This window comes from Microcebus murinus, chromosome 19, assembly GCF_040939455.1.
Source record: "Microcebus murinus isolate Inina chromosome 19, M.murinus_Inina_mat1.0, whole genome shotgun sequence".
Classification (NCBI taxonomy): domain Eukaryota; kingdom Metazoa; phylum Chordata; class Mammalia; order Primates; family Cheirogaleidae; genus Microcebus; species Microcebus murinus.
This window is the reverse complement of record NC_134122.1, coordinates 34222636-34245498: the sequence shown is the minus strand read 5'-3', so window position 1 is coordinate 34245498 and position 22863 is coordinate 34222636. Positions and strand designations below refer to the sequence as shown.

Genomic DNA, 22863 nt, shown 5'->3' with positions numbered 1-22863 from the left:
CTGCTATACTTTTATTTGTGCCACACTCATTGCATTGTCCCCAAAGGCCTTCTGAATTATCCAAAATAGTTTCTGTAGAGGAATGTTCAAGCTTAATAAAAAATTTGATGTAGATTCGTTGCTCTACTTGCTCAGTCATTTTGAACGTGATGGCCATACAGTACACATGCTCACTCAACATTGTCTAGGGCCCCACTGACTAACACAGTGAAGCTGTCATTGTTCACACATGTATGTTACAGTCCACACTCCTTGTTGCAGGTACACTGATGTCGCACAAACCATTTTTACCATAGTTAATATTAACAATGGCTGGATACTTTCCAGATAGACCTTGTATAATTCTGTATGTGCTCCTGTTTTCCAGGAAAATAGCACTTTTGTTCTAAAGCAGTGTTTCTGAAGATTTTTGGTTTCCAGATAACTTTCACTCTTACAACTTATTGAAGATCTCAATTAGCTTATTTTGAATCTATGAGAGTATGTGGGTTATACCTATATGTGTTTACAGCACTGAAAATTGGAACTAAAAAAATTTAAATGTTTATTTACTGATTCATTTCAAACTGGCAATAATGAACACATTGTATAAGATCAGTCTTGATGTAAAGTGTCAGTTTGTTCCAATATATGAAAGAGCATAATGAGAATAAAACATGGAAAGTGAGTTTTATTTGCCTTGGCTTATAGCACCTAACCCTGAAAAGCAATGAAATATGTTAAAATCTTAGCAGCCTCAATGGGCTTGTTTACAGTTTTGTTTAAAACTGTCTTTTCTTTTCTTTCTTTTTCTTTCTTTTTTTTTTTTTTTTTGAGACAAGGTCTCTCTCACTCTGTTCAGCTCACTGCAGCCTCAAACTCCTGAGTTCAAGCAATGCTCTTACCTCAGACTCTCAAGTAACTAGGACTACAGGTGTGTACTAGCACACCCAGTTAATTTTTTGTACGTTTGTAGGGATGGGGGTCTCACTATGTTATGGAGGCTATTCTTGAAGTCCTGGCCTCAAGCAATCCTTCCGCTTCAGCCTCCCAAAGTGAAAAAAATTATTTTTATTAGCTTCCTTTGTATGCCACAGAAATAACCACATTTCCTTCTTACATTATTCTTGCTATGAACTCTCATCAGATTTTTTACTTTAAAAAATGTATAAGTGATAAATTAACCACAGCCATTTATACATAATTTTCTATTTCCCTCTGATGTTTCCATAAAAGCTATGTATTCAGCCACAGGATAGGCCAGTTATGGTCCTCAACAAAGAAACATCGTCTCAGAGCCCCCAAGGTAAAGGACTGTACCAGGTACTTCAAATAACTAAGACTTCAAAGAACAGACTTTTGGGTATAGGCTTCTGATGTTATTGCTTAAACAACTTTAAGACCAGACAATGGGCTGTGTCAGGATTTCCACAACTCTTTTTAGTCAAGAATTTCATGAGAAGAATTTATGAGATTAATAACCCAAGATGCAGTGGAGCATGAATTAATTATACTGAATGAACTGATAAAGACTATTGTTTTTTCTTTGAATATTGTTGACATTATTTTAAAGTTCTCTTTTCTTTGTGAAGTTTCCCAAGAATGGAAAAACAAGCACCACATATACTCACCAGCAAATTGGTATTAACTGAGCAGCACCTAAGTGGACACACAGATACTACAGTAATAGGGTATTGGGCAGGTGGGAGGGGGGAGGGGGGCGGGTATATATATATATAATGAGTGAGATGTGCACCATCTGGCGGATGGTCATGCTGGAGACTCAGACTTGTGGGGGGGAAGGGGGGAATGGGCATTTATTGAAACCTTAAAATCTGTTCCCCCATAATATGCTGAAATTTAAAAAATAAAAATAAAAAAAAGAATCAGTAAATATAGGAAACAGAAAAAAAAAGTTCTATTTTCTGTGTATATAAGGAAAAGTTTTCTCATTTTTCTTAAGCTATCTATAACCTGTAGCAATTTTGCTTTTATACACTGAAATAGTTTTAAATGATCTTATTCTCACTGACTCACCAGAATTCAGAAACTCTATGTCTTCTTACATTTCATCCTAATGTAGCTATATATATATAGATTACATTAGAATCGGTCTTCCTAATTTACCAAGATGATATAAAAAAATTTGAAGACCTTCTCTTAAATGTATATGTGAGTAATGCTCATTTAATCATGTGTATCACAAGGAATTAAGGGTGACTTTACAGAATCATTACTTATAAAACCCTCCCAGAAAATTAACCTGGTGCCTAGTTTTAGAAGGTCCTGCACAGATGGGAAGGAAGATCACTTCCTATCAAGCTACTGGGACATTTTGGGAACCTCAAGAAGAAAGAAATTCATCCAAATTTGTAGGTACTAGAGGAGGAAGAGAGTTTCTTAGGCTTGGCTTTTCAGTCTCAGGACAGCAAATAACAAAGACTTTTAAAAATGCAGTATGAGATTCCTTGTAAAAATATTCAACAAAACAAACTTTAAAGGGCTTATATACTAAATTAACACTCTTGGTATTCCCACATAAATAATCAGGCCAAATTTAATGAAAACAAACTTTTCTTTGAGACTATTTTTCATCATACAGGTATATATTTGTGCTTCAAGGGAACACAATGCACCGTCTGTAGCATACTCCTCAGCCTTACCATTTTCTGATTCCATAGGAACTATTTTACAACTCGGGAAGTTATAGGTAAGTGATAGTAATGCGAAAATAAATATTGTTTATAACGATGCTTTGACTTCTGCCCTGTCAGGGAGAGGCTCAACTGACTTCCTTTGAAGCCAGTTCTGCCACTATTTGCACATTCATGTCAATATTCCTAACCTATAACTGTGGTTTTTCTTTTCATTTTCCTTTGCATTGGTTATAATACAATTTTTTAAATATATAAATTTTATAATGTATGAGAGTCATGATTTTACCTTTTCTTTTTCCCCCAAGAGATGGGAGTTTCACTATATTGCTCAGGTTGGAATGCAGTGGCTATTCACAGGCACGATCATTGCACACTATAGCCCTGCACTCCTGGGCTTAAGCATACTCCTGTGTCAGCCTTCCAAGCAGCTGGGACTACAGGTGTGTGCACTGTGCCCAGTTCTTACTCTTTTTCTGAAAACAATCTTTGAACAACCTCAATAACTAAACAAATATTTACTATAGGATTTTATTATTGTGTTTATAAACACCTTGGACTATTTCCTTATTTTGAGGGTATAACACTAGAACCTTTTATTACTGTAAAAGTATTCCACTTTCACAAACTATCAGTCACCAAAAGATGCTCAGATAACCAAGTTTTATCGATTTGCATTTGCAGATGTGTACTACATCCAAAAATAAGAATAAAGAGATGGTTTTGACAGTCACCTACCTACATATATGTACACACGCACATTTTAAAATGTTTTAGTAAAATTGTGTCACGGCTCCAAAATTGCACACTGGCTTTATCTAGGCTCTGAAATTGTGAGTGATCTTTGTAACATTCCTAGCTTTCTTTTAAAACCTTAAAAATGCACACAAGTACAGAGCATTCAGTTTTCATGATTTGAAACTGAAACCCTAGGAGATGAAAGGCTTTATATGTGACAGCTTAAATGCTTCTAACCAAACTCATTAGTAGCAGGATGACCTGAAATACTTTTAAAGAACTATAATATACATTTAGCAATCAATGAAATGATCTTTTATTATTCAGTTTGCAATGTTATCATGTTATAGGAACAAATAGGCGTGGGGCTGGAAAACGTAAGATGGCAGAAAATTAAAAATAAAAATACATAAATAATCCCATTGCTTCAAAATAATAAATGAACCAAGAATGAGCATACTGCGGAGTGAAAGAAAAATTAAAATGATTTAATTCAAGTATATAATGAAGAATATGTCATAAAAAATATAAAGAGTAAAAATTATTATAAAGATCCATGCTAATTAAAATCAGTAAAATTATGATCAATGAAGCTCAAAAAGTTAACCAAGAAAATCATATCCAGTACAAAATAACACAATGTACCCATCACAGCAAGAAAAGAAGCAAGGTAGATTTATTTTTCTCTAAGATTGTAGATTTGTCTACAATCTTAGACTCTCAACACTGGAAAAGTATCACAAAACTTCCGTAATCAACTACTGAGACCTACCTTAGGCTGTTAAGACATGAGAGTTAGGGAAATCCAACTCTAACCTCTCTCCCAGTTAAGGAAAACTGAGAGATACTTTTAGTCATAAAGGCTTAAAGAAGACCAAACTTTTATAGGATTTACATAAACAGATGATTTTCATTGGTTTTATTCTTGTTTGCTAACATTCTGAAATAAAGAACTGAAGTGACTTTAGACTGAAGCAATTTCACTGAAATAGTGCCTAGGCAGGGAATAAATGTATAAACCATCCCTAAACATATAGTCTCTTAATCAGTGGTACAACAGTATTTAACAACACATCCACAGATGTGCTGATATTGAAAGGCCCCTTCAAAAAGAATCTTGACCAATCTTTCATTTGAAATATGAAGAACATAGAATGTGATGATGGTCAATGTACACAAATGAGTATGATCTAAACTTCAAAAATTTCATGGCCCTACCAATATAGAATTTACAATAATTTCAAAAATGAATATATCCCTTCTGTATTCAAATTTTAAATGTATGTCACAATTTAAGAATGTTACATTTAGGACACTACTGTATATAACACAGACCTACTATAAATAATAGCAAGTTTTTCATTTACCTCTTTTTGCTAATTATTCAAGTATATCTGTTTAGACATAAACACGGTTTCAATTGTATAGAAACCATCTTTTATAAGTGTGTCTTTTATCTATTTTACATAATGCTTTTTATTCAAATATATTAGAATAATCTAAAGAGACTTACCATAGTATGTCCACATCACAACTAAATCTATGGTAAGTATATTTTAATGGTCAATTATTTTACCATTGTGTAGCAAAACAATGGTTTCCATACTTCTCCATAGAAAATGTCTAGTTAATTTTTTCAAATAATTGGACAGGATGACTATAAAGAAAAAAGGTATAATATGTTAAATATGTCCACAGATTATCTCAAAGCCTTTTCCAAATATATCTATGAAAAAACAACACAGAGGAAAAATATCTGATTTCTGTTAGAGCTCTAAATAAAAACCACTAATGGAAATAAATACACAAAATTTGTAATAGCCAGCCAGCATCTATCAAAACCATAGAGATAAGGCATTACAAAGACAGCACTGGAATTTTACTATCAGGAAGAACATAGTTATAGCACTGGTTGATTTTCACCACCCAAGTGGACTAGGAAGGCCTGTAATATATTAGATCACAAAACTTATTAATAAATAATGCAGAATAATAAGTCAAGTATACTAAGTGTACTATAATGAACTTCAACAGAGATTTCTTTTTTAACAAGAGGTCCTGTTCTTAAGACTGAAAATCCAAATGAATTTTTAGGGGAAAAAAGACTTTACACCATCACATATGACACTTAACGGTCACTGTCATCAAGAGAAGAAAACAGTATGGCATAGCAGAAAAACTGATGTAATTTTCAACTATGTCAACTAAAAGACGGTATCCAGGATGAGAGAGGTCACAGTCCTAATCATCAGCATACACTAATAATACTTATCTTTCTGAATTATATTTCAGATTCCTGGCTGGACAAGGCGATTTTTGAAGTAATTTCTGACTCAGAGGTTTAGTAACTCTAAGCCTATGTAAAACCAAAATAGGCCTATTTCAATTACCAAATTAGTAAAGCTGGCAACTTAGCAACAAATAGATGAAAATAATTTGTGACTATATTATGCCTCTGTACAAATGCAGCTTAAGGCTTCCATTTGGTCACAATGCATAGCTATTTAATATCTGATTAAAAGAACATATTGGATTCACTAACTTCCTTTGCTTCTCAGAATGTTCTGGTATTAATACTCCTCCAAGAGAAACCAGATATTCATATCACAGAGCTAGTTATACTGTAAAGTTATTTTTAAAAATTCTAAGGGAATAAAATTTCTTATCTTCTTTGTTTTGGAGCTGAGATGTTAATTTCCTCTGACTTTCTCTGTACAGAATACAACCCTACTTTCTCTTGGCAAAGTTGGGCCTATTTCTCCCACAAAGGTAGGAAAAGATAAGTTATTGATAGAATCCTCTTGCAAAAGGTAAAAGGTGAATGTTCTCTTTAGGGGTGAAAAATGGAAAGGGAGAACTCCTGGAAGTAGTAAGAGAAATATCATCAAGGGCTTAGGTAAGTTCTTGGTGGGTCTCTGTAACACTACCTAATGATTCAGATCCTCTCCAATTTCCTTCTGAGGCAATCCAGCTATACATGTAAGTTGTCATTTGTTGATCTGGGCAGGATTTTATGAGAGATGTGATGAATATATGAAATATTAGGAATATACTAGGAACCACAGCTCTTATGCCTTTCTGCATTTTTAATACACACAGCACATTTAGACAGGATACACTACAATTATCTGGCTTCACCACTCCTTTCCAAATCTGCTGTTATATTACAGTTTATAAGCCCTAATAGATAGTCATCACCTTTGGTGATGCTTCTACTTGAAAACAGCCACCATCCCTGCATCTGGATTTATTACCAGGGAGTTGTCAATGAAGCCTGAAATGTTTTTTTGTTTTTTTCATCCTGCAAACTAAACACAAAAAATTTCAGATCAAATATTAAGTATAATATAAGGAAGGTCCTTTCAACCTGACTGTCAGTGAAGCTAATCACTAAAGGAAAACTGGAGGTCATTCATTAGCCTACTAAGCAAATTAAGGTTGTTAACAGTGATTTATAATGCCAATCCTTAGGTAACTGTGCTGGTCTTTTCAAGTATATGTGTACAGGACCTGACAGTTTATTAACTATGCTATATCTAAACAACTTGTCACCAGGGTGCTTTTGTTAAAATGACATTGTATTTTAAATGTATAAACATTTTACACAAGCAAAATGCATTTTAAATGTTTGGCTTCTGAAGTCAAGTACTGGGAAATAAGTGAAGTGTCTCAAACTATCTAAGCCTCCAATAACTCTAGTTTACTGCTAGAGCTGACTATAGGAAAATGTGACACTTGAAGTTAAAATAGCACTTTTCCTCTTTAACAAGCCCCAGTTGCATTTTTTAACCTCTTTTCAAATTATACTCTTGGTGTTTCATCAAGTTATAAGTTTCTTATGCAATGGATTAGGGGGCACCTAATTTACAATTTCAGGAAAAATATATTTTTTAAAGTAGTTAAGCAAAGGAATGAGTCCTGTGATCTGAAAGATTCTGACTGATAGTCAATAAAACTCTAGGCCAGTTAAATCCATCAAAATAAAGGCTGTGTGAGTAGTCAGAGTCAAACCTCCAGGTTTGACATTGTCCATGGACTCACTTTACATAGCTCATATCAAGTAAAGTAACATTTCTGTAATTGGAAATGCAAGGATAAGGCAATCTTCCTTAAAGCCAGTGTAAGAAAAAACATGAAAATGAAAATAAAATTATTTTCAGGATTCCATGGCAGTTGCCTGTCTACTCCCTCTGGGATTGTCAATACACTGTGCTATAAAGCCTACAGTGCATCATCTCTATGACCCAGAGGATAGACATGCTATAGAATAGGATAAGCCAACCGCTTCAATATCTACTAACCCTAATTGAATGCCACAAATTTAAAACATTATTAATAATTGCCTTAGTAATAGTTATTTTTAAAAGATATTAATTTCAAATAAAGGCAGACTTGGCCACTCAATTATAATTTAGACTTCTTTCATTGGTATGGTTGCTAGGATCATGAATTCTGAAATATTAGAACTGAAGGCCCTTTAGCAATTCTTTTAGCCAGTGGCTCATTACATCTTTTTTCACTAAAATGATTTTTTTTCTCCAAATCTGAGGAGCTAGAGATGGCAGGGGGGAGGACAGAGAGACCCAGGCGAATGGCTATTTTCCCACATCAGTCATATGCACCCAAGTTTTCATCTCTTCTCCTTAACTAGAGTTTGTAACAGCAACAACAAAGATTTCTATAGACAACAAATGTTCACAAATATCCTCTTCCTTCACATATATATTGAGATAAAAAATGTTAAGATTATTGGTTGAACTGGAAACACCAAATGATCCTTTCTGGTTTGATTATCCTTCAGCAAATTTCTCACACTTCTCTTGTATTGGATAAGAATGTTGAAGCTGAAGATGGAATAGAGGCAGAAGATAGTACCTACAGGGTGGGCTAGAAAAGTCATCCCATTGTAGAGATTCTACAAATTATTAAAATGTTCACCAGAATTTAACTTATAATGTTAATTTAATCAGGATATGTCTGTTCCTGGCTCACTGATCCTGTACCCAAAGTAAGAATGTTAACAGATCAAAAACATGATAAAAAGGGTAAGAACTGGAAATGGCAAATACGATGATTTTTCAGCATAAGGTCCCTGAAATTAGAGAATTTATCTGTGCCATGTGAAGGAGTCTATCACAATGCAGACACTTATCAATAAATAAATAATAGCCAATAATTCATTTACGTAGAGTTAGTTACTAATAAATACAAATGTTAAGAGTCTTATTTGAGGGAAAGTATTAAAAATTCTTAGTGCTATTTATCTTAAATATCAGTACTTTTAACAGATGATAAATGAATAGTTGAATTATGAAATCCTCTAGTAGCATTATCAATAAGTACTGGCATGTAGGGAAGAAGACGACTATTTCTTCTGCTTTGAATGGGGTATAATCAAGGCCAGATTGATGTATCTGTACTTCTGAAACTAAAACCCACAGAAATCTTATAAATAATGTTAGGTTCTCTGGAGAGCTGAAACTCTCTTATTTAAATTGACTGTGTCAACTGTATCTCAAGGTAACCAAATACTTATAGTTGACATAGATGTTTCTCTTTATAGAAGGAGGGAATTTTGCAGCTCCCAAATGAACCCAGGGTCTAATCAATCAGTAAAAACAGAAACTAAGTATCATGTGACTCCTAACTGAAGCACACAACATTGTCTATGAAGCATTCTTAGACAAAAACAAAAACAAACCCGAATCCAATCCAATCTACTCCAGCCACTGCTAGATATAAGAATCAGCTTACAGGATCCCTATTTAAACAAACAAGCTATTACATATATTTATAACACAATCAGAAATCTTGAAAGAGAAATCTCATAAATATACACAAGTTAAAGTGATAGAAGGGCATCAAAGACTGGGATTATTAAATTAAAAACTCATTTTTCAACCTCATTATGAAATTATACAAACTTTTTACTGAAACCTGGCAACTAACTTTTCATCTTCCCTGTTAGTATCAGTTTTCTTACAAACTGATCAAAATTATTAATTTGAATATTTAAATAACAGAATCACTCTCCATGAATACAAACATACATAACATGTATCAGAAAAATTTTAAGGCATCAGAAAGAAAGGGAAGAAGTTGAGTTTAGTGTAAATTCCCTGAGAGGAGAAAGGTCATGGCTTTTTACTTCTATAACCCATCGCCTACAAAGTGCCTGACAGAGAAGGTGCCTAATATTTATTAAAAGAAAAAAAGTCAGAATGGTCTGTTTAAAGAAAAGCCCAGTCTTTTGAAACAATTGTCTTTAAAAAAAAAAAATCTTTTTAAAGACACTCATTCTTCTCTCACTTACTAACAAAAGGTACCTAATAACAAGCAACTGTGATGAAACAAAATACCACAAATCAGTTTAGGAAGTAATACAAATTATAGCATAAGAAAACAGGAGATATATCAAGGGTTTATCGTCAAAAACTTAGGAAAAGGAAAAGAATATTCCCTTTATGATCTTTATAATTCTGGAGGGAAAGCCATAGGTCACAATTTTGTACCTACTGTCTTTTACCAGCACTATCAACACAACTTAAATCAACTACACAAGAAAACAAATTACACAAATCCCATTTTAAGTTGTGTACCACTACACACTTCCCCTTTATTATATAATGTGGTAGTTTTCATCACTAGGTATAAGTGGTCTGGTTTCCTTGATAACTTTAAAGTATGTCAGTTACTACATGCAATCCAATTGAGGAGGATAAAAATTATTAGTTGAGAACCCTTAAGAGAGATTACTAGAGTTTACCAAAGCAGGATTCAAGCTATTTGAGGCTATGGTCCTAGGATACTTAGATTCAAACATGGAAGAAGGCTTAAAATTATTCAGGGAAGGCAACAGGACATGTCACCTAGATAAAACAAGGCTTTACTTCCCTTACATGGGGATCAAGTTCAGCCTGGCTGGTAAGTCACCCCAGTGGTAGCTCCCAATTCCATATGGAGTCAAGTGCTTGTTAAGAATGAGTTCAGATCTTTCCTGTAATGAAACATCAGACCACGGGGCACCATGAGATGTTTTCACTTGTCTTTTCATTGTACTTCTTTAAGTTATTTCATGTATGTATGCTAAGATGTCCACCTTTCCTTCTGGTGTCAGAGTGGAACAAACGTGACACAAGCTCATAAAACTTGAATATATTAAACAGGTCTTCTTTAACCTCCCAAACCAATCCTAAGAACTGTTAAGTAGTCCTCAAAAGCATCAAGTGCTATAAATTCCTCTGAGGGAGAAAATATACAAGTAACTTTAACAGAAAAATTAAAGGGAACAACTATAATATGTGAACAACCTATAGAATAGTTCATTCCAACATCATCAAATTTATATAGGATCACAGAGGATAAATACCATATTTGTTTTCTGTTCACAGAGTGAATTGGTATATAGCTTAACAAAAACAAAATCCTAGGCTCCTGAGAAGCTACAAGAATATAGTAAGAATAACATACTCCTATCTTACAGGTACAAATTACAAAATCTACTTTTGTATCATTAATTTTTATCAGTATAACATTACATAGCCACTTAATGAGACCAAGCTTATTCCATTACACACTATAATGTGAATAATAGAAGGAAATAGTTATTTGATATTATACTATTCTATGTGCATTAAATATTTTACCTCACTTAAAATTCCCAACTGTAATAGGTACTGATGAGGAAACAGACTCAGAGATATCAAATAACTTGCCCAAGTTCACACAACTAGTCTTAAAGATGATTCTGCTTCTAAGTTCTTAATTATACACTATGCATAATGAAACTTCAAATGCATGTTTAAGAAGAGAATGTAGCCTAAAACATTTAAATTGAAAAGAAAATGTGTTCACTGCATTGATGTTAAAAAAAAAAAAGAAAATCCTACATACACTCCAACAAGTTTTACTTCTCTTGCCAAAAAAAAAAAAAAAGCAGCAAATCAATTCCAACTAGTCTATACTTTCATTTATATTTAGAATATGAGCTGGGCATGAGTATGTAATGAATATATATATATATATATATGTGTCTTTCTGTGTGTATAACACCCACATCATTCAAAACCTCCCCCAAATGTGGAGAGTTTGTTCCAATCCTTCTTTATTTTGTCTACTTTAAGAATTCTTTGCAATATGCTTATGTAAATACTGATTTTAGCTGCTGTTCTCATTTCTCAAATCTTTTGCTTTTAAACGGATTGGAAAAGTGACAGACTTAGGCAGATATCTTTGGAACACAAAACTAAGGAGATATAAACAAATACAACCAGATCAAAAACAAAGGCTTCTTCTTTACACCCTTTAACATATCATACTGATGAATTAAAAGACATGAAAGAAAGTAAATATACTGGTGGTGGCTAAGCATGTATATTTGTGTGTACGCACATATACATGCATGTGCAACATGCACATGCATATACTCAGGTTGTGTCTATTTTATTAGTGCACAAAATTAACAGCATTTTACCTTAGTTCACTAAAAGCCTTAGGAGTACAAAATCTAAATTAAGGAAGCTTCTGAAGTTAGAGTAATGTTGGGGCATGGGAAAGTATTTAGGAAAACAGTTCCAGGTTGTTAAACTTAATAGGTAAGTGCCTTCAGTTTTCTTATACCAGAATTCACATTATACTTCAATTGCATTAATAGGTCGTTGACTCTGCAGGTGATTTGCCCCTGTCCACATTCCAAAGAGATGCTGAAGAGGATTAAGGATAGAGTCAAAAAGTCACCCTTCAACTTACCTGACACTGACCCATCTTTACAGACATAAGTAAAATCTATTATGACATCACAGATCACAAAGCACAGTGCAAACAATATGTTGGCAAGAACTAATATAAGTTGTGAAAACATCATTTCCACTTAAAAGTGTGAAACTCACCAATGTTAAAGTTAATACCTGAAATTAAGTATTACATGTGATACTGCTGGAATGAAAGTTGAAATAGAAGATACTTCTGATGAAGTCTTGGCAACAATATCAATGGATTTTGTACTTTGATAACATAACAATCATATTATTGGAAACACATTCTAAGTAGGAAATTTTTGTCATAGTTGAGAGCTGAACATACATCTGGTACGTATCTTCTCTGTGTAAGCTAATAATATGACAGATTCTTATATAAACAAAGTCAATGAGCAATTTTACCAAAATAACAAAAAACATTTATATTTATCCAGTGTTGTGCAAAAGTATTTTAGATGCATAATTAAAGACTTTTTACTCATAAGAATGTAGTACTAGAGAATAAAAAAATAGTTCTTGGAATTAGAGAGGAAAAAAAGTGACCAAAACGTAATGAAATGTCAGTGTTTCTATAAATGACTTTCTACTTTCAGAGTGATCATACTGACAATAAAAAAATACTAAAACGTTCAGTCTAGAAGTGATCAAAGGCAAAGGTAGTGGCTCTGGCCTTGTTTTTGCTGAAGAAAGCAAAGAGGGAGAAGTTAGCTATTGGATAGAGAATAGACATCAGTAGTCTCCAGATTTTACTTCCAGCATTTCAACCCACATCCAGCCTGGTGTGAAAAGATGGCAGATGGGATTACGTCTGTTATTTCGACTGCTAAAGCAGGATATTGAATGCATCCTGCTTGTTTCTATCAGCATGAATATTCAGCCACAATAAGTAGAAGCAAGGATAAATGTGCTAACTGTACTAAGCAGGTACCAAATAACCTTTATCCTTTTTCTCCTAATACTATAGATTTAAGACAAAATGCCACTTCTACCAAGTTTGGAAATGAAATGATGCTGGTTTTTACACATTTAATGTAAATGTAATGAGAGAAATATGAGGGCAGGTGAAAACCAGAGTAATGAGCATATTGAGGGGGAAAAGTTTAGAAGCAATTAAACAATCAGTAATTATTTTCCACTTTATTTTATTTTCATGATTTCATTATTTTCTCAGAAAATGCAAAGGAGGCAAGCATTACAGTATCAGTATTCATCACTCAAAACACAAATCAGGTTCCTTTAAATATCATGGTAAACTTCTACAATGGCATGCTATTCTATTGTGTAAATAATGCTTATGTGTAATTCTTTTCATTTTTATCTGAAAAGGATTATTAAATCCAAAAAGGGTAATTTGCTATAAATATAATGCAGTGACAATCTGTGTCTGTAAACAAATTTTTAATTCATAATTACCACAATATTGTGACAATCCCCAAAGTATGTCACCCCTAGACCTACCTCTCCCAAAGAACAGAGAATAAGGTCCAGAAATAAAATAATTACACTTACATTTTCTAAAATGAAGAGTTCAATCATTGTTAAAAGAAAACCTAAAGGCCACCTACCCAGACTGTAAGTGAGGGAGAACATCCATTAAGACGCTATCTCTCATTCAAAGAAAATGGCAATTCATTGTATATGTAGGGAAGTTCTTCAAGAAATCTTGAAATTTAATAAATATCAATGTATAATCTGAATTCCACCCTCCACCATGATACTTCTCACTAAAAAAGCAATTATGTAGAGAAAGTGGCAGAAACCAATCAGGTTTCCCTATCTCCTTACACTGCCAGGTAAGGAGCAAATGTCATGGGTCCTGAGAAACAGGTAAACATCTCAGACTGGCCTGTGATATCTAGGGCCCTGCAGTTTATATCTTTTAAAAATAAAACAATTCTTAATAAAGGATGGAAATCAGTTTGCTCTTTAGGACTGAGAGGAAATTTCTTAGATTTTTTTCACATCCCAATGAGCACTCATTATAGAAGTAAATCAATGCCAATGAAAGGCACATATGTGGAAATTGAGAGACTTACGAAGTAGCCTGTTCCCAAGCTGGAAGGAGCTGAACTCTGCAATAAAGCATAAAGACAAAGTGGAAAATCAGCAATGGTTTTTAACACATTCCAATCCGCACAGCTCATTACCAGCCCTTTGCAGGCTTTTCATCACTACATCGCATCACCGGTCTATGCTGCCCCTTGTCATCTGCTACTGATACAAACATCGTGTTGCTTAATTTTCCCCTTTACATCTCTCAACAACTCAGAGATGCTAACGTGCTATTTACTGAATTCCAAGCTTCTGCAGTGGACGTAATTGCCAATTTATTTGACAGGCAGCTGGGTAATGAATTAATGATGGCATTTCGCCCCGTACTGAGACTAAACAGACACGCATCAGCTTGCCTCCCTGACTTGCTGACATTCAATGCCCTGGTCTCAGCTACTCAGTTTTGTGGCCACAAAGGGGCAGGCAAGAGGAAAAAGCCCAGACTAACTTGAAAATAAAAAGCCCAGTGGGCTTGGATGACTTTTCCAGTGTATGACCTACTTGCCAGTTTATTCCCCAAAGGCACCAGTTCGTACACACACAGAGTTTTTCAAAAATGAGACATTTTGTAAACGTAATTAGCAGACTAAAATGCAAAGAATGTGTGAGCAAAGGGAAGCAATGAAAAGCACCATTTTTCTGAAGGGTTTAGTCACAAGAGTTATTAATTCAGGCTGCCATAGTTCTGACACATAGGGAACTTAAAAACAATAATTCTGAAAGGAATGTAAGGCATCACTTTAGGAAAAGAAGCCAAAAAGAGAACATGCGTTTTATACTTGTCTGAGATTCTTTTTTCTGTTTCCTTTTCCCCCTAAACCCTCTTCTTATAAATTCTTTAATTTTTAGCATCCTCTTTGTGATTAAAAGAGTACCCAAATAAGCTTGAAATGAAGATAAAGCTAACGCTGAGTCAGTCTGCAAGTCTCAGCTAAGCATCCTTGCACCAGCCAAGCCTTTCCCCTAATGAGTTTGTGTTGGTTGTCACACTTTCCCTAGAGCACACTGACCACTGCCCTGATGCAAATAGTTAGTCTATTCACTTCTAGCTCTTCCATCTACATGTCCTGCTCCATACTCTGAAAACTACAGGTAGTATGGATAATCTGGTCCATGCATCATTGATTCCTCGGAGTTTATGTGACTCTTCTTGACTCTAAACTCTTTGAGAAGGAAATATGGTACTGTAACTGTTACATAGCTACATCAAACAAATTCCCCAGGCAGAACTTCTTCATTTTAGTGTTTCAGACAAGCTCAGAGGTCTAAGGCACCATAGATGTGTGAACACACTGGATTCAGTTTTTAAAAAATCTCCTGCACTCTTAATCCCATAAATGGTACAGAGGGAGATCCATAGTAGTTATGGAGACAGCTTCTCATACCAGTGATTGGCCATGTGATAGATAGCATCACAGCCCTCCATGGAGCAGAAGGCAAAAGCCAAGTTAGTCTCTAGCAACCTGGACTCAGCCCCTGGGAAGTAAATTCATTTTAGGATGAATTACTCAGAGAGACTGTGGGATCTGTTCATTTCATCCCCCTCCCCCTTTCTACAAATGTATTTTATCCCAGAAGGAGAGGTACACTTCCAAACCTACTTCCTCACCCCCTACATATAGATCATCTTGTTGTATACCAAACAAAATTACATCCTTCAGGTCTCAGAAAGCTCTGTTATGCTCATTTTGCATATATATTGTACATTACTCAGGGAGCTGGGTGGAGAAGAGGGCTTTGTTGTGCATATTTGTTCTGGCTATTGTTTATGCAGGTCTGACTGAATGAGGGAACAGTGGGTATCATTTCAATTTCTGATGTCAACATCAAATTACTTATTTAATTTCATGCCTGGTGAAGCATTGTATAGCTACACGCAGAATCATCTCACTTCATTTGTTATGCTGTGTTTTTGTGGCGATTGGCTTGCCTTCCAACTGACAGCTTTAATTACGACATGAATTTGATTGCACTGCCGAGGAATTAACATAATGCAACAAAGCATTTAAGCACCCTGCCTTATAACCACCACCCCCAAACACACACACACGAGCACACACAAACACAGACACATGAGGGAACACAGACACTGGATCCTCTTATACGTTAAAGGTCTACTGGAATTCGTTTCAGCATTTGCTAGAAAGCAGACAATCTCAGCTCAGAGGCTTTTCATATTTGCCAACCCACAGTATTCACCATTTTTTTTTCCAAGAGAAAAAGATGTGTAGCATTAAGTTATGATTTCTGGACTTGGCAAAAAACTGTATAGAAAAACCCTCTTCTAATTTACTTTGCCAAATGTCCATGGCATTGACATTTGCTTCCCCCTTACTCCCTCTCTACCACATTTTTCTTGACTACTTGCCAGCTTCCTTCAATCAAAGCTGGAGAATTTGAACAGAAGAGATTCAAATATATAAAGAAGGTTTCTCCTTGTCTGATCCTATAATCCAAGATTCTGACTATGGCCTTGTATTCAGTGGGACACAACCTCTGGTCACAAACAGGACACCCACCATCATAGTATAGGTAACAGTTGTTACTAGCAGCAATGAGAATTTGGTTGCTGCTCCTGAAAATTATCCCTGAGGCCTTGCTACTCAAAAGGCCCAAGAAAGAGTCTCTGTCATGTGTGTCTAATCTAACACTGTATCTAAATATAGATGCAATATCTGATAACTTGAATAATTTTCCAAGTCAGAAATTACACGAACACCTTCAAACCACAGATAAAACCAGATTATGCTAAGAAAATAGAATAAATGATTAGAAACATCTTTTACATTGTTAAGTAAGTTATTCATTCATAGATTGTGTACTTAAGGATTGCTTTCTCATTTTATAAAAGACACAGTCACCAAGAGGTAAAGGCATGCCCTAAACTATTGAACAACTTAACAGAACCCTTCTTCAGTGATCCAGTTGATCTTAACTTTCTGTATTTCCTCAATTTTTAATGAGAAGAAGGGTTCAGGTTTTCTTACTTGGAGACCTCAGTTAAACTGTGTCCAAACTATATAGAGAAAGTGATCACAGAATCTAGAAAAAGCTGTGAGTCAAACTGGAACTTGAAAAATTCACATTTTTTAAAAGGAAGAATAAAAAGTTCCCTTGCGGCCGGGCGCTGTGGCTCACGCCTGTAATCCTAGCTCTTGGGAGGCCGAGGCGGGCGGATTGCTCAAGGTCAGGAGTTCAAAACCAGCCTGAGCAAGAGCGAGACCCCGTCTCTACTATAAATAGAAAGAAATTAATTGGCCAACTGATATATATATATAAAAAATTAGCCGGGCATGGTGGCGCATGCCTGTAGTCCCAGCTACTCGGGAGGCTGAGGCAGAAGGATCACTCTAGCCCAGGAGTGTGAGGTTGCTGTGAGCTAGGCTGACGCCACGGCACTCACTCTAGCCTGTGCAACAAAGCGAGACTCTGTCTCAAAAAAAAAAAAAAATAAAAAAAAAAAAAAAAAAAAAAAAAAAAAAGTTCCCTTGGTGTCAAAATAGCTAAATACTTCCACTGAATAATGAAAAGGGCTTAATTCTTATTTCTTCAAGTGGTAGAGTTGCTAATTCATTCATATTTTCAATGCATTAGGTAGAAATGAGAGGTATTAAGAGGCTGAGAAAGTAGGGTAGGAGAACATTTTTAGTGGTTTGCATGAGAAGATAAGAATATGAGGAAATGCCAGCCAGCTGGCTATCTGAGATGCAATTTCCAGGCTCATTATAAGCCATCTCCTATGTAACATGGTCTTTTCATTCTGCAGCCCCCTCCCCCAGATTTGACCACTGCTCTAGCAATCTCTGCAAATTACTCACCTTGATGTCATTATGTTGTAAAGAAGAGCTTTCTTAGAAACACTCTGCTTCAATCTCTATGCTACCATGGGCTACAGGAACAGTAATGGGATATATGATTGAAAGACATTTTCCAGGAGGGAGAATGTTGCTGCTGACATTCAAGTCTACAAGTACATATTCATTAAACACTCATTCTCCTCTTTCTCACTGCCCCCCGCCTGCCTTTCTTGCCTTCTCTGTCACTAAGCTATCACTGAAGCTACTTATTAAACACATGAAGCTAACATTTCTGTTTTAACAGCTTACCTACAACAAGGGATTTCAAAATTGATTATCTATTTTAGATAGATATGCTCCATTCATTACAGATCCACACAGGGAGGCCATGGTTACTATTACAGCTTTCCGAATGCAGAACAAATGTATAATCTGCCCCTTGGTGAGGATGTGTTTTGACCTCAAGGATAATTTAAATTAAGTATGTTAAAATTTCTCCTAATCACTAATTGTGGTTGACATTATTGCCTACCCACCTTCATATTATGATTTTCTCTCTTGGGACTCTTGGGAGTTAAAGGGAAAGAGGAATCACATGAAGAACATGAAGAAATAAGGTTCTTGCAAAGGTTACAAAACAAGCTCATCCACAGATTTCCCTGTGGTGTTTTAAAAAACAGTAACAATGAAAAGAATCTGAAATTTTAATCCAAAAAAAAAATACCTTGGAGATAAGATTAGTTATAGCTGACAAAGAGATACAAAATATATTTGAATGGGGAAACAAGCTTGTAGTTAATGGAAAAAGATCAAGTAAAAATGGAGCAACAACTTGATAAAAATATTAGATGTGGAAATGCTCAGTCGCTTCCAACATCAGCTAACCCTCTGTTCTGCTTAAGTTATCACCAATACTCATCTATACCCAACAGCCTCCTGGCTTCTCCTGATTTTACTCTTGCTCTCACCTTCACCTGAAGTTCTTCATGTAAAAGGCAAACTAAATATTTTAAAATAAAAATTATAATAGTTATTCTTTTAACACGTTCCAGAGGCTTTTTAATAATAATTTCTAGTGGGATGAACAATGTCCCCCAATATTTATGTTCACCTGGAATCTCAGAATGTGACTGTGATGGTTACTTTTGTATATCAACTTGAATGGGCCATGGAGGTGCCCATATATTTGTCAAACATTATTCTGGGTGTTTCTGTGAGGGTGTTTTTAGGTGAGTTCAACATTTAAATCAACAGACTAAGTAAAGCAGATTTCCCTCCCTAATGTGAGTAGATCTCATCTAATCAGTTGAAGGCCTGAATAGAACAAAAGGCAGATTCTCAGATAAGAGGAAATTTCTCCTGGCTGCCTTTGAGCTGGGACATCGATTTTTTTCTTGCCTTCGGACTCGATGGAAACACAGGTTCTTCCTGGGTGTCAAACCTGCCAGTTCAGAATGGAACTACACTATTGGCTTTCTTGGGTCTCCCCTGGCTTTCCAACTGTAGATCTTGGAATTTGTCAGCCTCCATAACTGTGTGAGCCAATTACTTACAATAAGTCTCTTTCTATTGGTTCTGTTCTGTTGTTTGGTTGTGTCTCTGGAGAACCCTGACTAATATAGCGACCTTATTTGGATATAGGGTCTTTGCAGCTACAATGAAGCTGAAGTAAAATGGGATTACGGTGGGCCCTAAATCCAATGACTGCTGTTCTTATAAGACAAGGAAGGGACACACAGAGCTACAGATATAAGGGCATGTGAAAACTGAAGCAAAGATTGGAAGGATGCAGATACAAACCAAGAACTCTGAGGATTACAACAAGGACCCACCAGAAGCTAGAAAAGGAAGGATTCTTCCATAGAATCCTTCTCCAGAGAGAATATAGCTCTACAGACACCTTGATGTTGGACTTCTAGCCTCCAGAACTATGAAATAAATTTCTGTTGTTTCAAGCCATCCAGTTTGTGGGTCATTTGTTACAGCAACCTAGGAAACTAATAAAATACCAGCCTCCATTCCAAGAGCTAGAAGTTACATGTTCAGCCACTGTGCTTGCTAACATTATGCTCTAGACACACCAGCCTTTTTTCTTTCCTTCAAAAATGAAATGCTTGCCCCTGAATGAGGGTCTCTGAGCTTCTTGTTCTTGTTACCCAGAAAGTTCTTCCCACAGTTCTTTATCAGGCTACCTCCTTTTCTTTATTTAGGCCTCAGTTGTATGTCACCTACACAGAAAGGCCTTATCCAATCACCTTAGTTCAAGTAGCAACACACACATTTGCACCCTAATACTGTTTTGTTTACTTCATAAAATTTATTGTATAAGAAATAGTTGTTTCTTCATAGGTTTATTGTTTGTCTCCCCCACTAGAATGGAAACTTCATGAGGACAGAGACTTCATCTTGTTCACTGCCCAACATCAAGTACCCAGAACTATACCTGGTGCATAAAAGGAATTTGATAAATATTTCTGGACAACTGAAACACTAACATATCCAGGAGAACCCATAAATATACAGGGCAAATAGAAAAAGGTATAAATAAAACATTATGGAAAAAGAAAATCTGTCACAGATAAAAAGAGAGAAAAGGAGAAATAAAATATCACAAAACTTTCTCAGGTCTGGATTGTATTTTCTAATCTAATTACAATGTGAGAAGCTCATTCATGGTTGTGGCTCATGTCTATTTCCTCCTTAACAGTAGCTAATGAAACCTGGCATCAAGTAAAATCTCAATAAAAGTTTGAAGGGAGGGAAGGAAGAAGGAAGGATAGAACAGATGCTGGTATGGATAGATAAATAGTGGCACTGTGGGATGGATAAAACAATAAAAACCCACAAACCTGGAAAGATTTAGGGTAGCAGAAGGGGTATCTCGAAAAGCAGAAGAAGAAATGTCTCAACTGTGATCATACTGAATGAACTAAATAGTTACAAAACAGTAAGATTAGAGAACTGTTTAGCATAAGACTGATTAGAATTCAATCCTTTCACTGTATTCTGAGATGTTTCAATTCCTTAAAAGCCTTGAACACTTAAAAGGTGCTAGATATTTTTAAGTTATCTCTTATCTAAAAACTTGACCTAAAATTCTCTCAGAGAGAAATTAGGGTCATATACTCATTTAAATAAAGCATTAGAAGAATTTACTTCCATATAGTATTGGGAAGAATTTGCTAGCAAGAAGGGGCACTGAGGCTGGCAGAAGGAAAAGAATAAGAAAGAACAAAGAAAAGGATAGAAAAGAATAATCAAAAGTAGGAAGATTTGAACGTGCATATTATTTAAGGAAAAAAAACAGTGGTTCAGAGGGACTGAGCATAAGATACAAAGACAGGAAAGCAGAGAAGAGATGAAGGATGGAGAGTTAGCTTCCTACTTCCTTATGGAGGGCCCTGCAGATCATCCTCAGAAGTGTGCACTTCCTCCTCAAGGCATACCCAAAAAAAAAAAAAAAACTTTAAATAAGAAAGATTAAATATTAGCTCTGACTCTTGGAAAAACAACTCTAGAAGCATTATAGAGCATACAGCAAAGGAAATATAGACAGTGGAGATGAAATCATTGAGAGAAGACAGGCATCATTTGTGTAAGAAAGTGTGAGGACATCTGAGACAGCTGTAGTGTCAATGACAGGATAAACTACTCAAACATCCCTTCAGAAATAAAATCAGTAGAAAAATGAGAGTGACTATGTTATACAAAGTAAGTAAGACAAAGGAAAGAACAGAGCTTGAATCTGAGGATACTAGCTCTGGGATCCAATACTGGGACAAGGAAATATGGACAGTTGAAGTTTGAGAAAAATAGTTAGGAGGCATAGAATGAGGAAGATTTTATTAGGGAGGGAGAGTTGAGTTTATCATGATTGAGATAGGTTTTGTCAGGTTGACAATTAGTGACAAAGGAATTCAAATTAAAAAGGATAGAGAAGGTTCCTAAGGGAAACTCTAAAAGGCTAATGCAAAAGAGAAGAGCATAAATATTTTTGAGCACACAGGAAGTGCCAAGAACTGTGCTAAGTGATTCAAATGCACAGAATCATGTAATCTTTAAAATATAGGGAAAATTATCCCAATTTAAGACCAAAGCTTAGAAAGATCAAGTTCTTTGCCCAAGGTCACAAATAATAAGCAGCAAATCTGCTATTAAACTTGGTCTGTTTATAATGAATCATTATAAACAGTCTGTTTATAATGAATCATCATTTCATAATTTGAGGCTTTTATTTCCTAAAGTTTTAAAGTTTTGCCCATAAGTTTTGACAAATTCCTCAATTACAAAATTCTGTAATATTAGAAGCAATATTTTCCCCCTGAACAAGTCATCATGAATATTTAAATATTCAATTATTCTGCTTAACTTTTTCCTTAGTGACTAATCTAACCAGGTTGTTATCTCCCCTTGATGAGGACAATCTGAGAGTCCTTGTAGTCAATCATCCCCTCTGGGTAATATGGTTTGAGAATACTGAATTTAGAAAAGCCCAGCATATTTGGTTTTTTAAGCTTTACTCATGAACCGAATACTCCAGCTACACTGGAATTCTTTATTCTTATTCTTTTTGCCTATCCAATTGATAAAAACAAAGCTAGGATAATATATAGTATCCTGATTAGCCTCACTTGGGAATAAATCTCAACTGCTAAAACTTCTAAAAATATAATTAAAGTGCGTGGAAGGCTGATAGAAATTTTTATCTCTGTTGAGAAACCAGTAGTGGACATGATGGACTAACTGACTAAATATACTCTCCCACCTGAAGCAACTTAAAAACTGCACAGATTGTGTGAAACAAGAGTTTTTAGAAATTGGGTAATAGTGCAATACGATAATACTTGAGAGAAAAGAAACAAATGAGATGACCCTTACAATTTTCCC

At 35.2% G+C, this 22863-nt stretch overlaps 1 protein-coding gene across 3 annotated transcripts in view; it reads right to left on the bottom strand.

Moving 5' to 3' along the window:
• AUTS2 (activator of transcription and developmental regulator AUTS2) overlaps window positions 1-22863 on the bottom strand; it is a 1182161-nt gene that overhangs the window by 618050 nt on the left and 541248 nt on the right. For all 3 annotated transcript variants that reach the window (XM_012764364.3, XM_012764362.3, XM_012764369.3), the window contains one exon: window positions 14164-14199. In XM_012764364.3, coding sequence (XP_012619818.2) covers window positions 14164-14199 — 36 coding nt within the window. The remainder of the gene's footprint in view (window positions 1-14163; window positions 14200-22863) is intronic.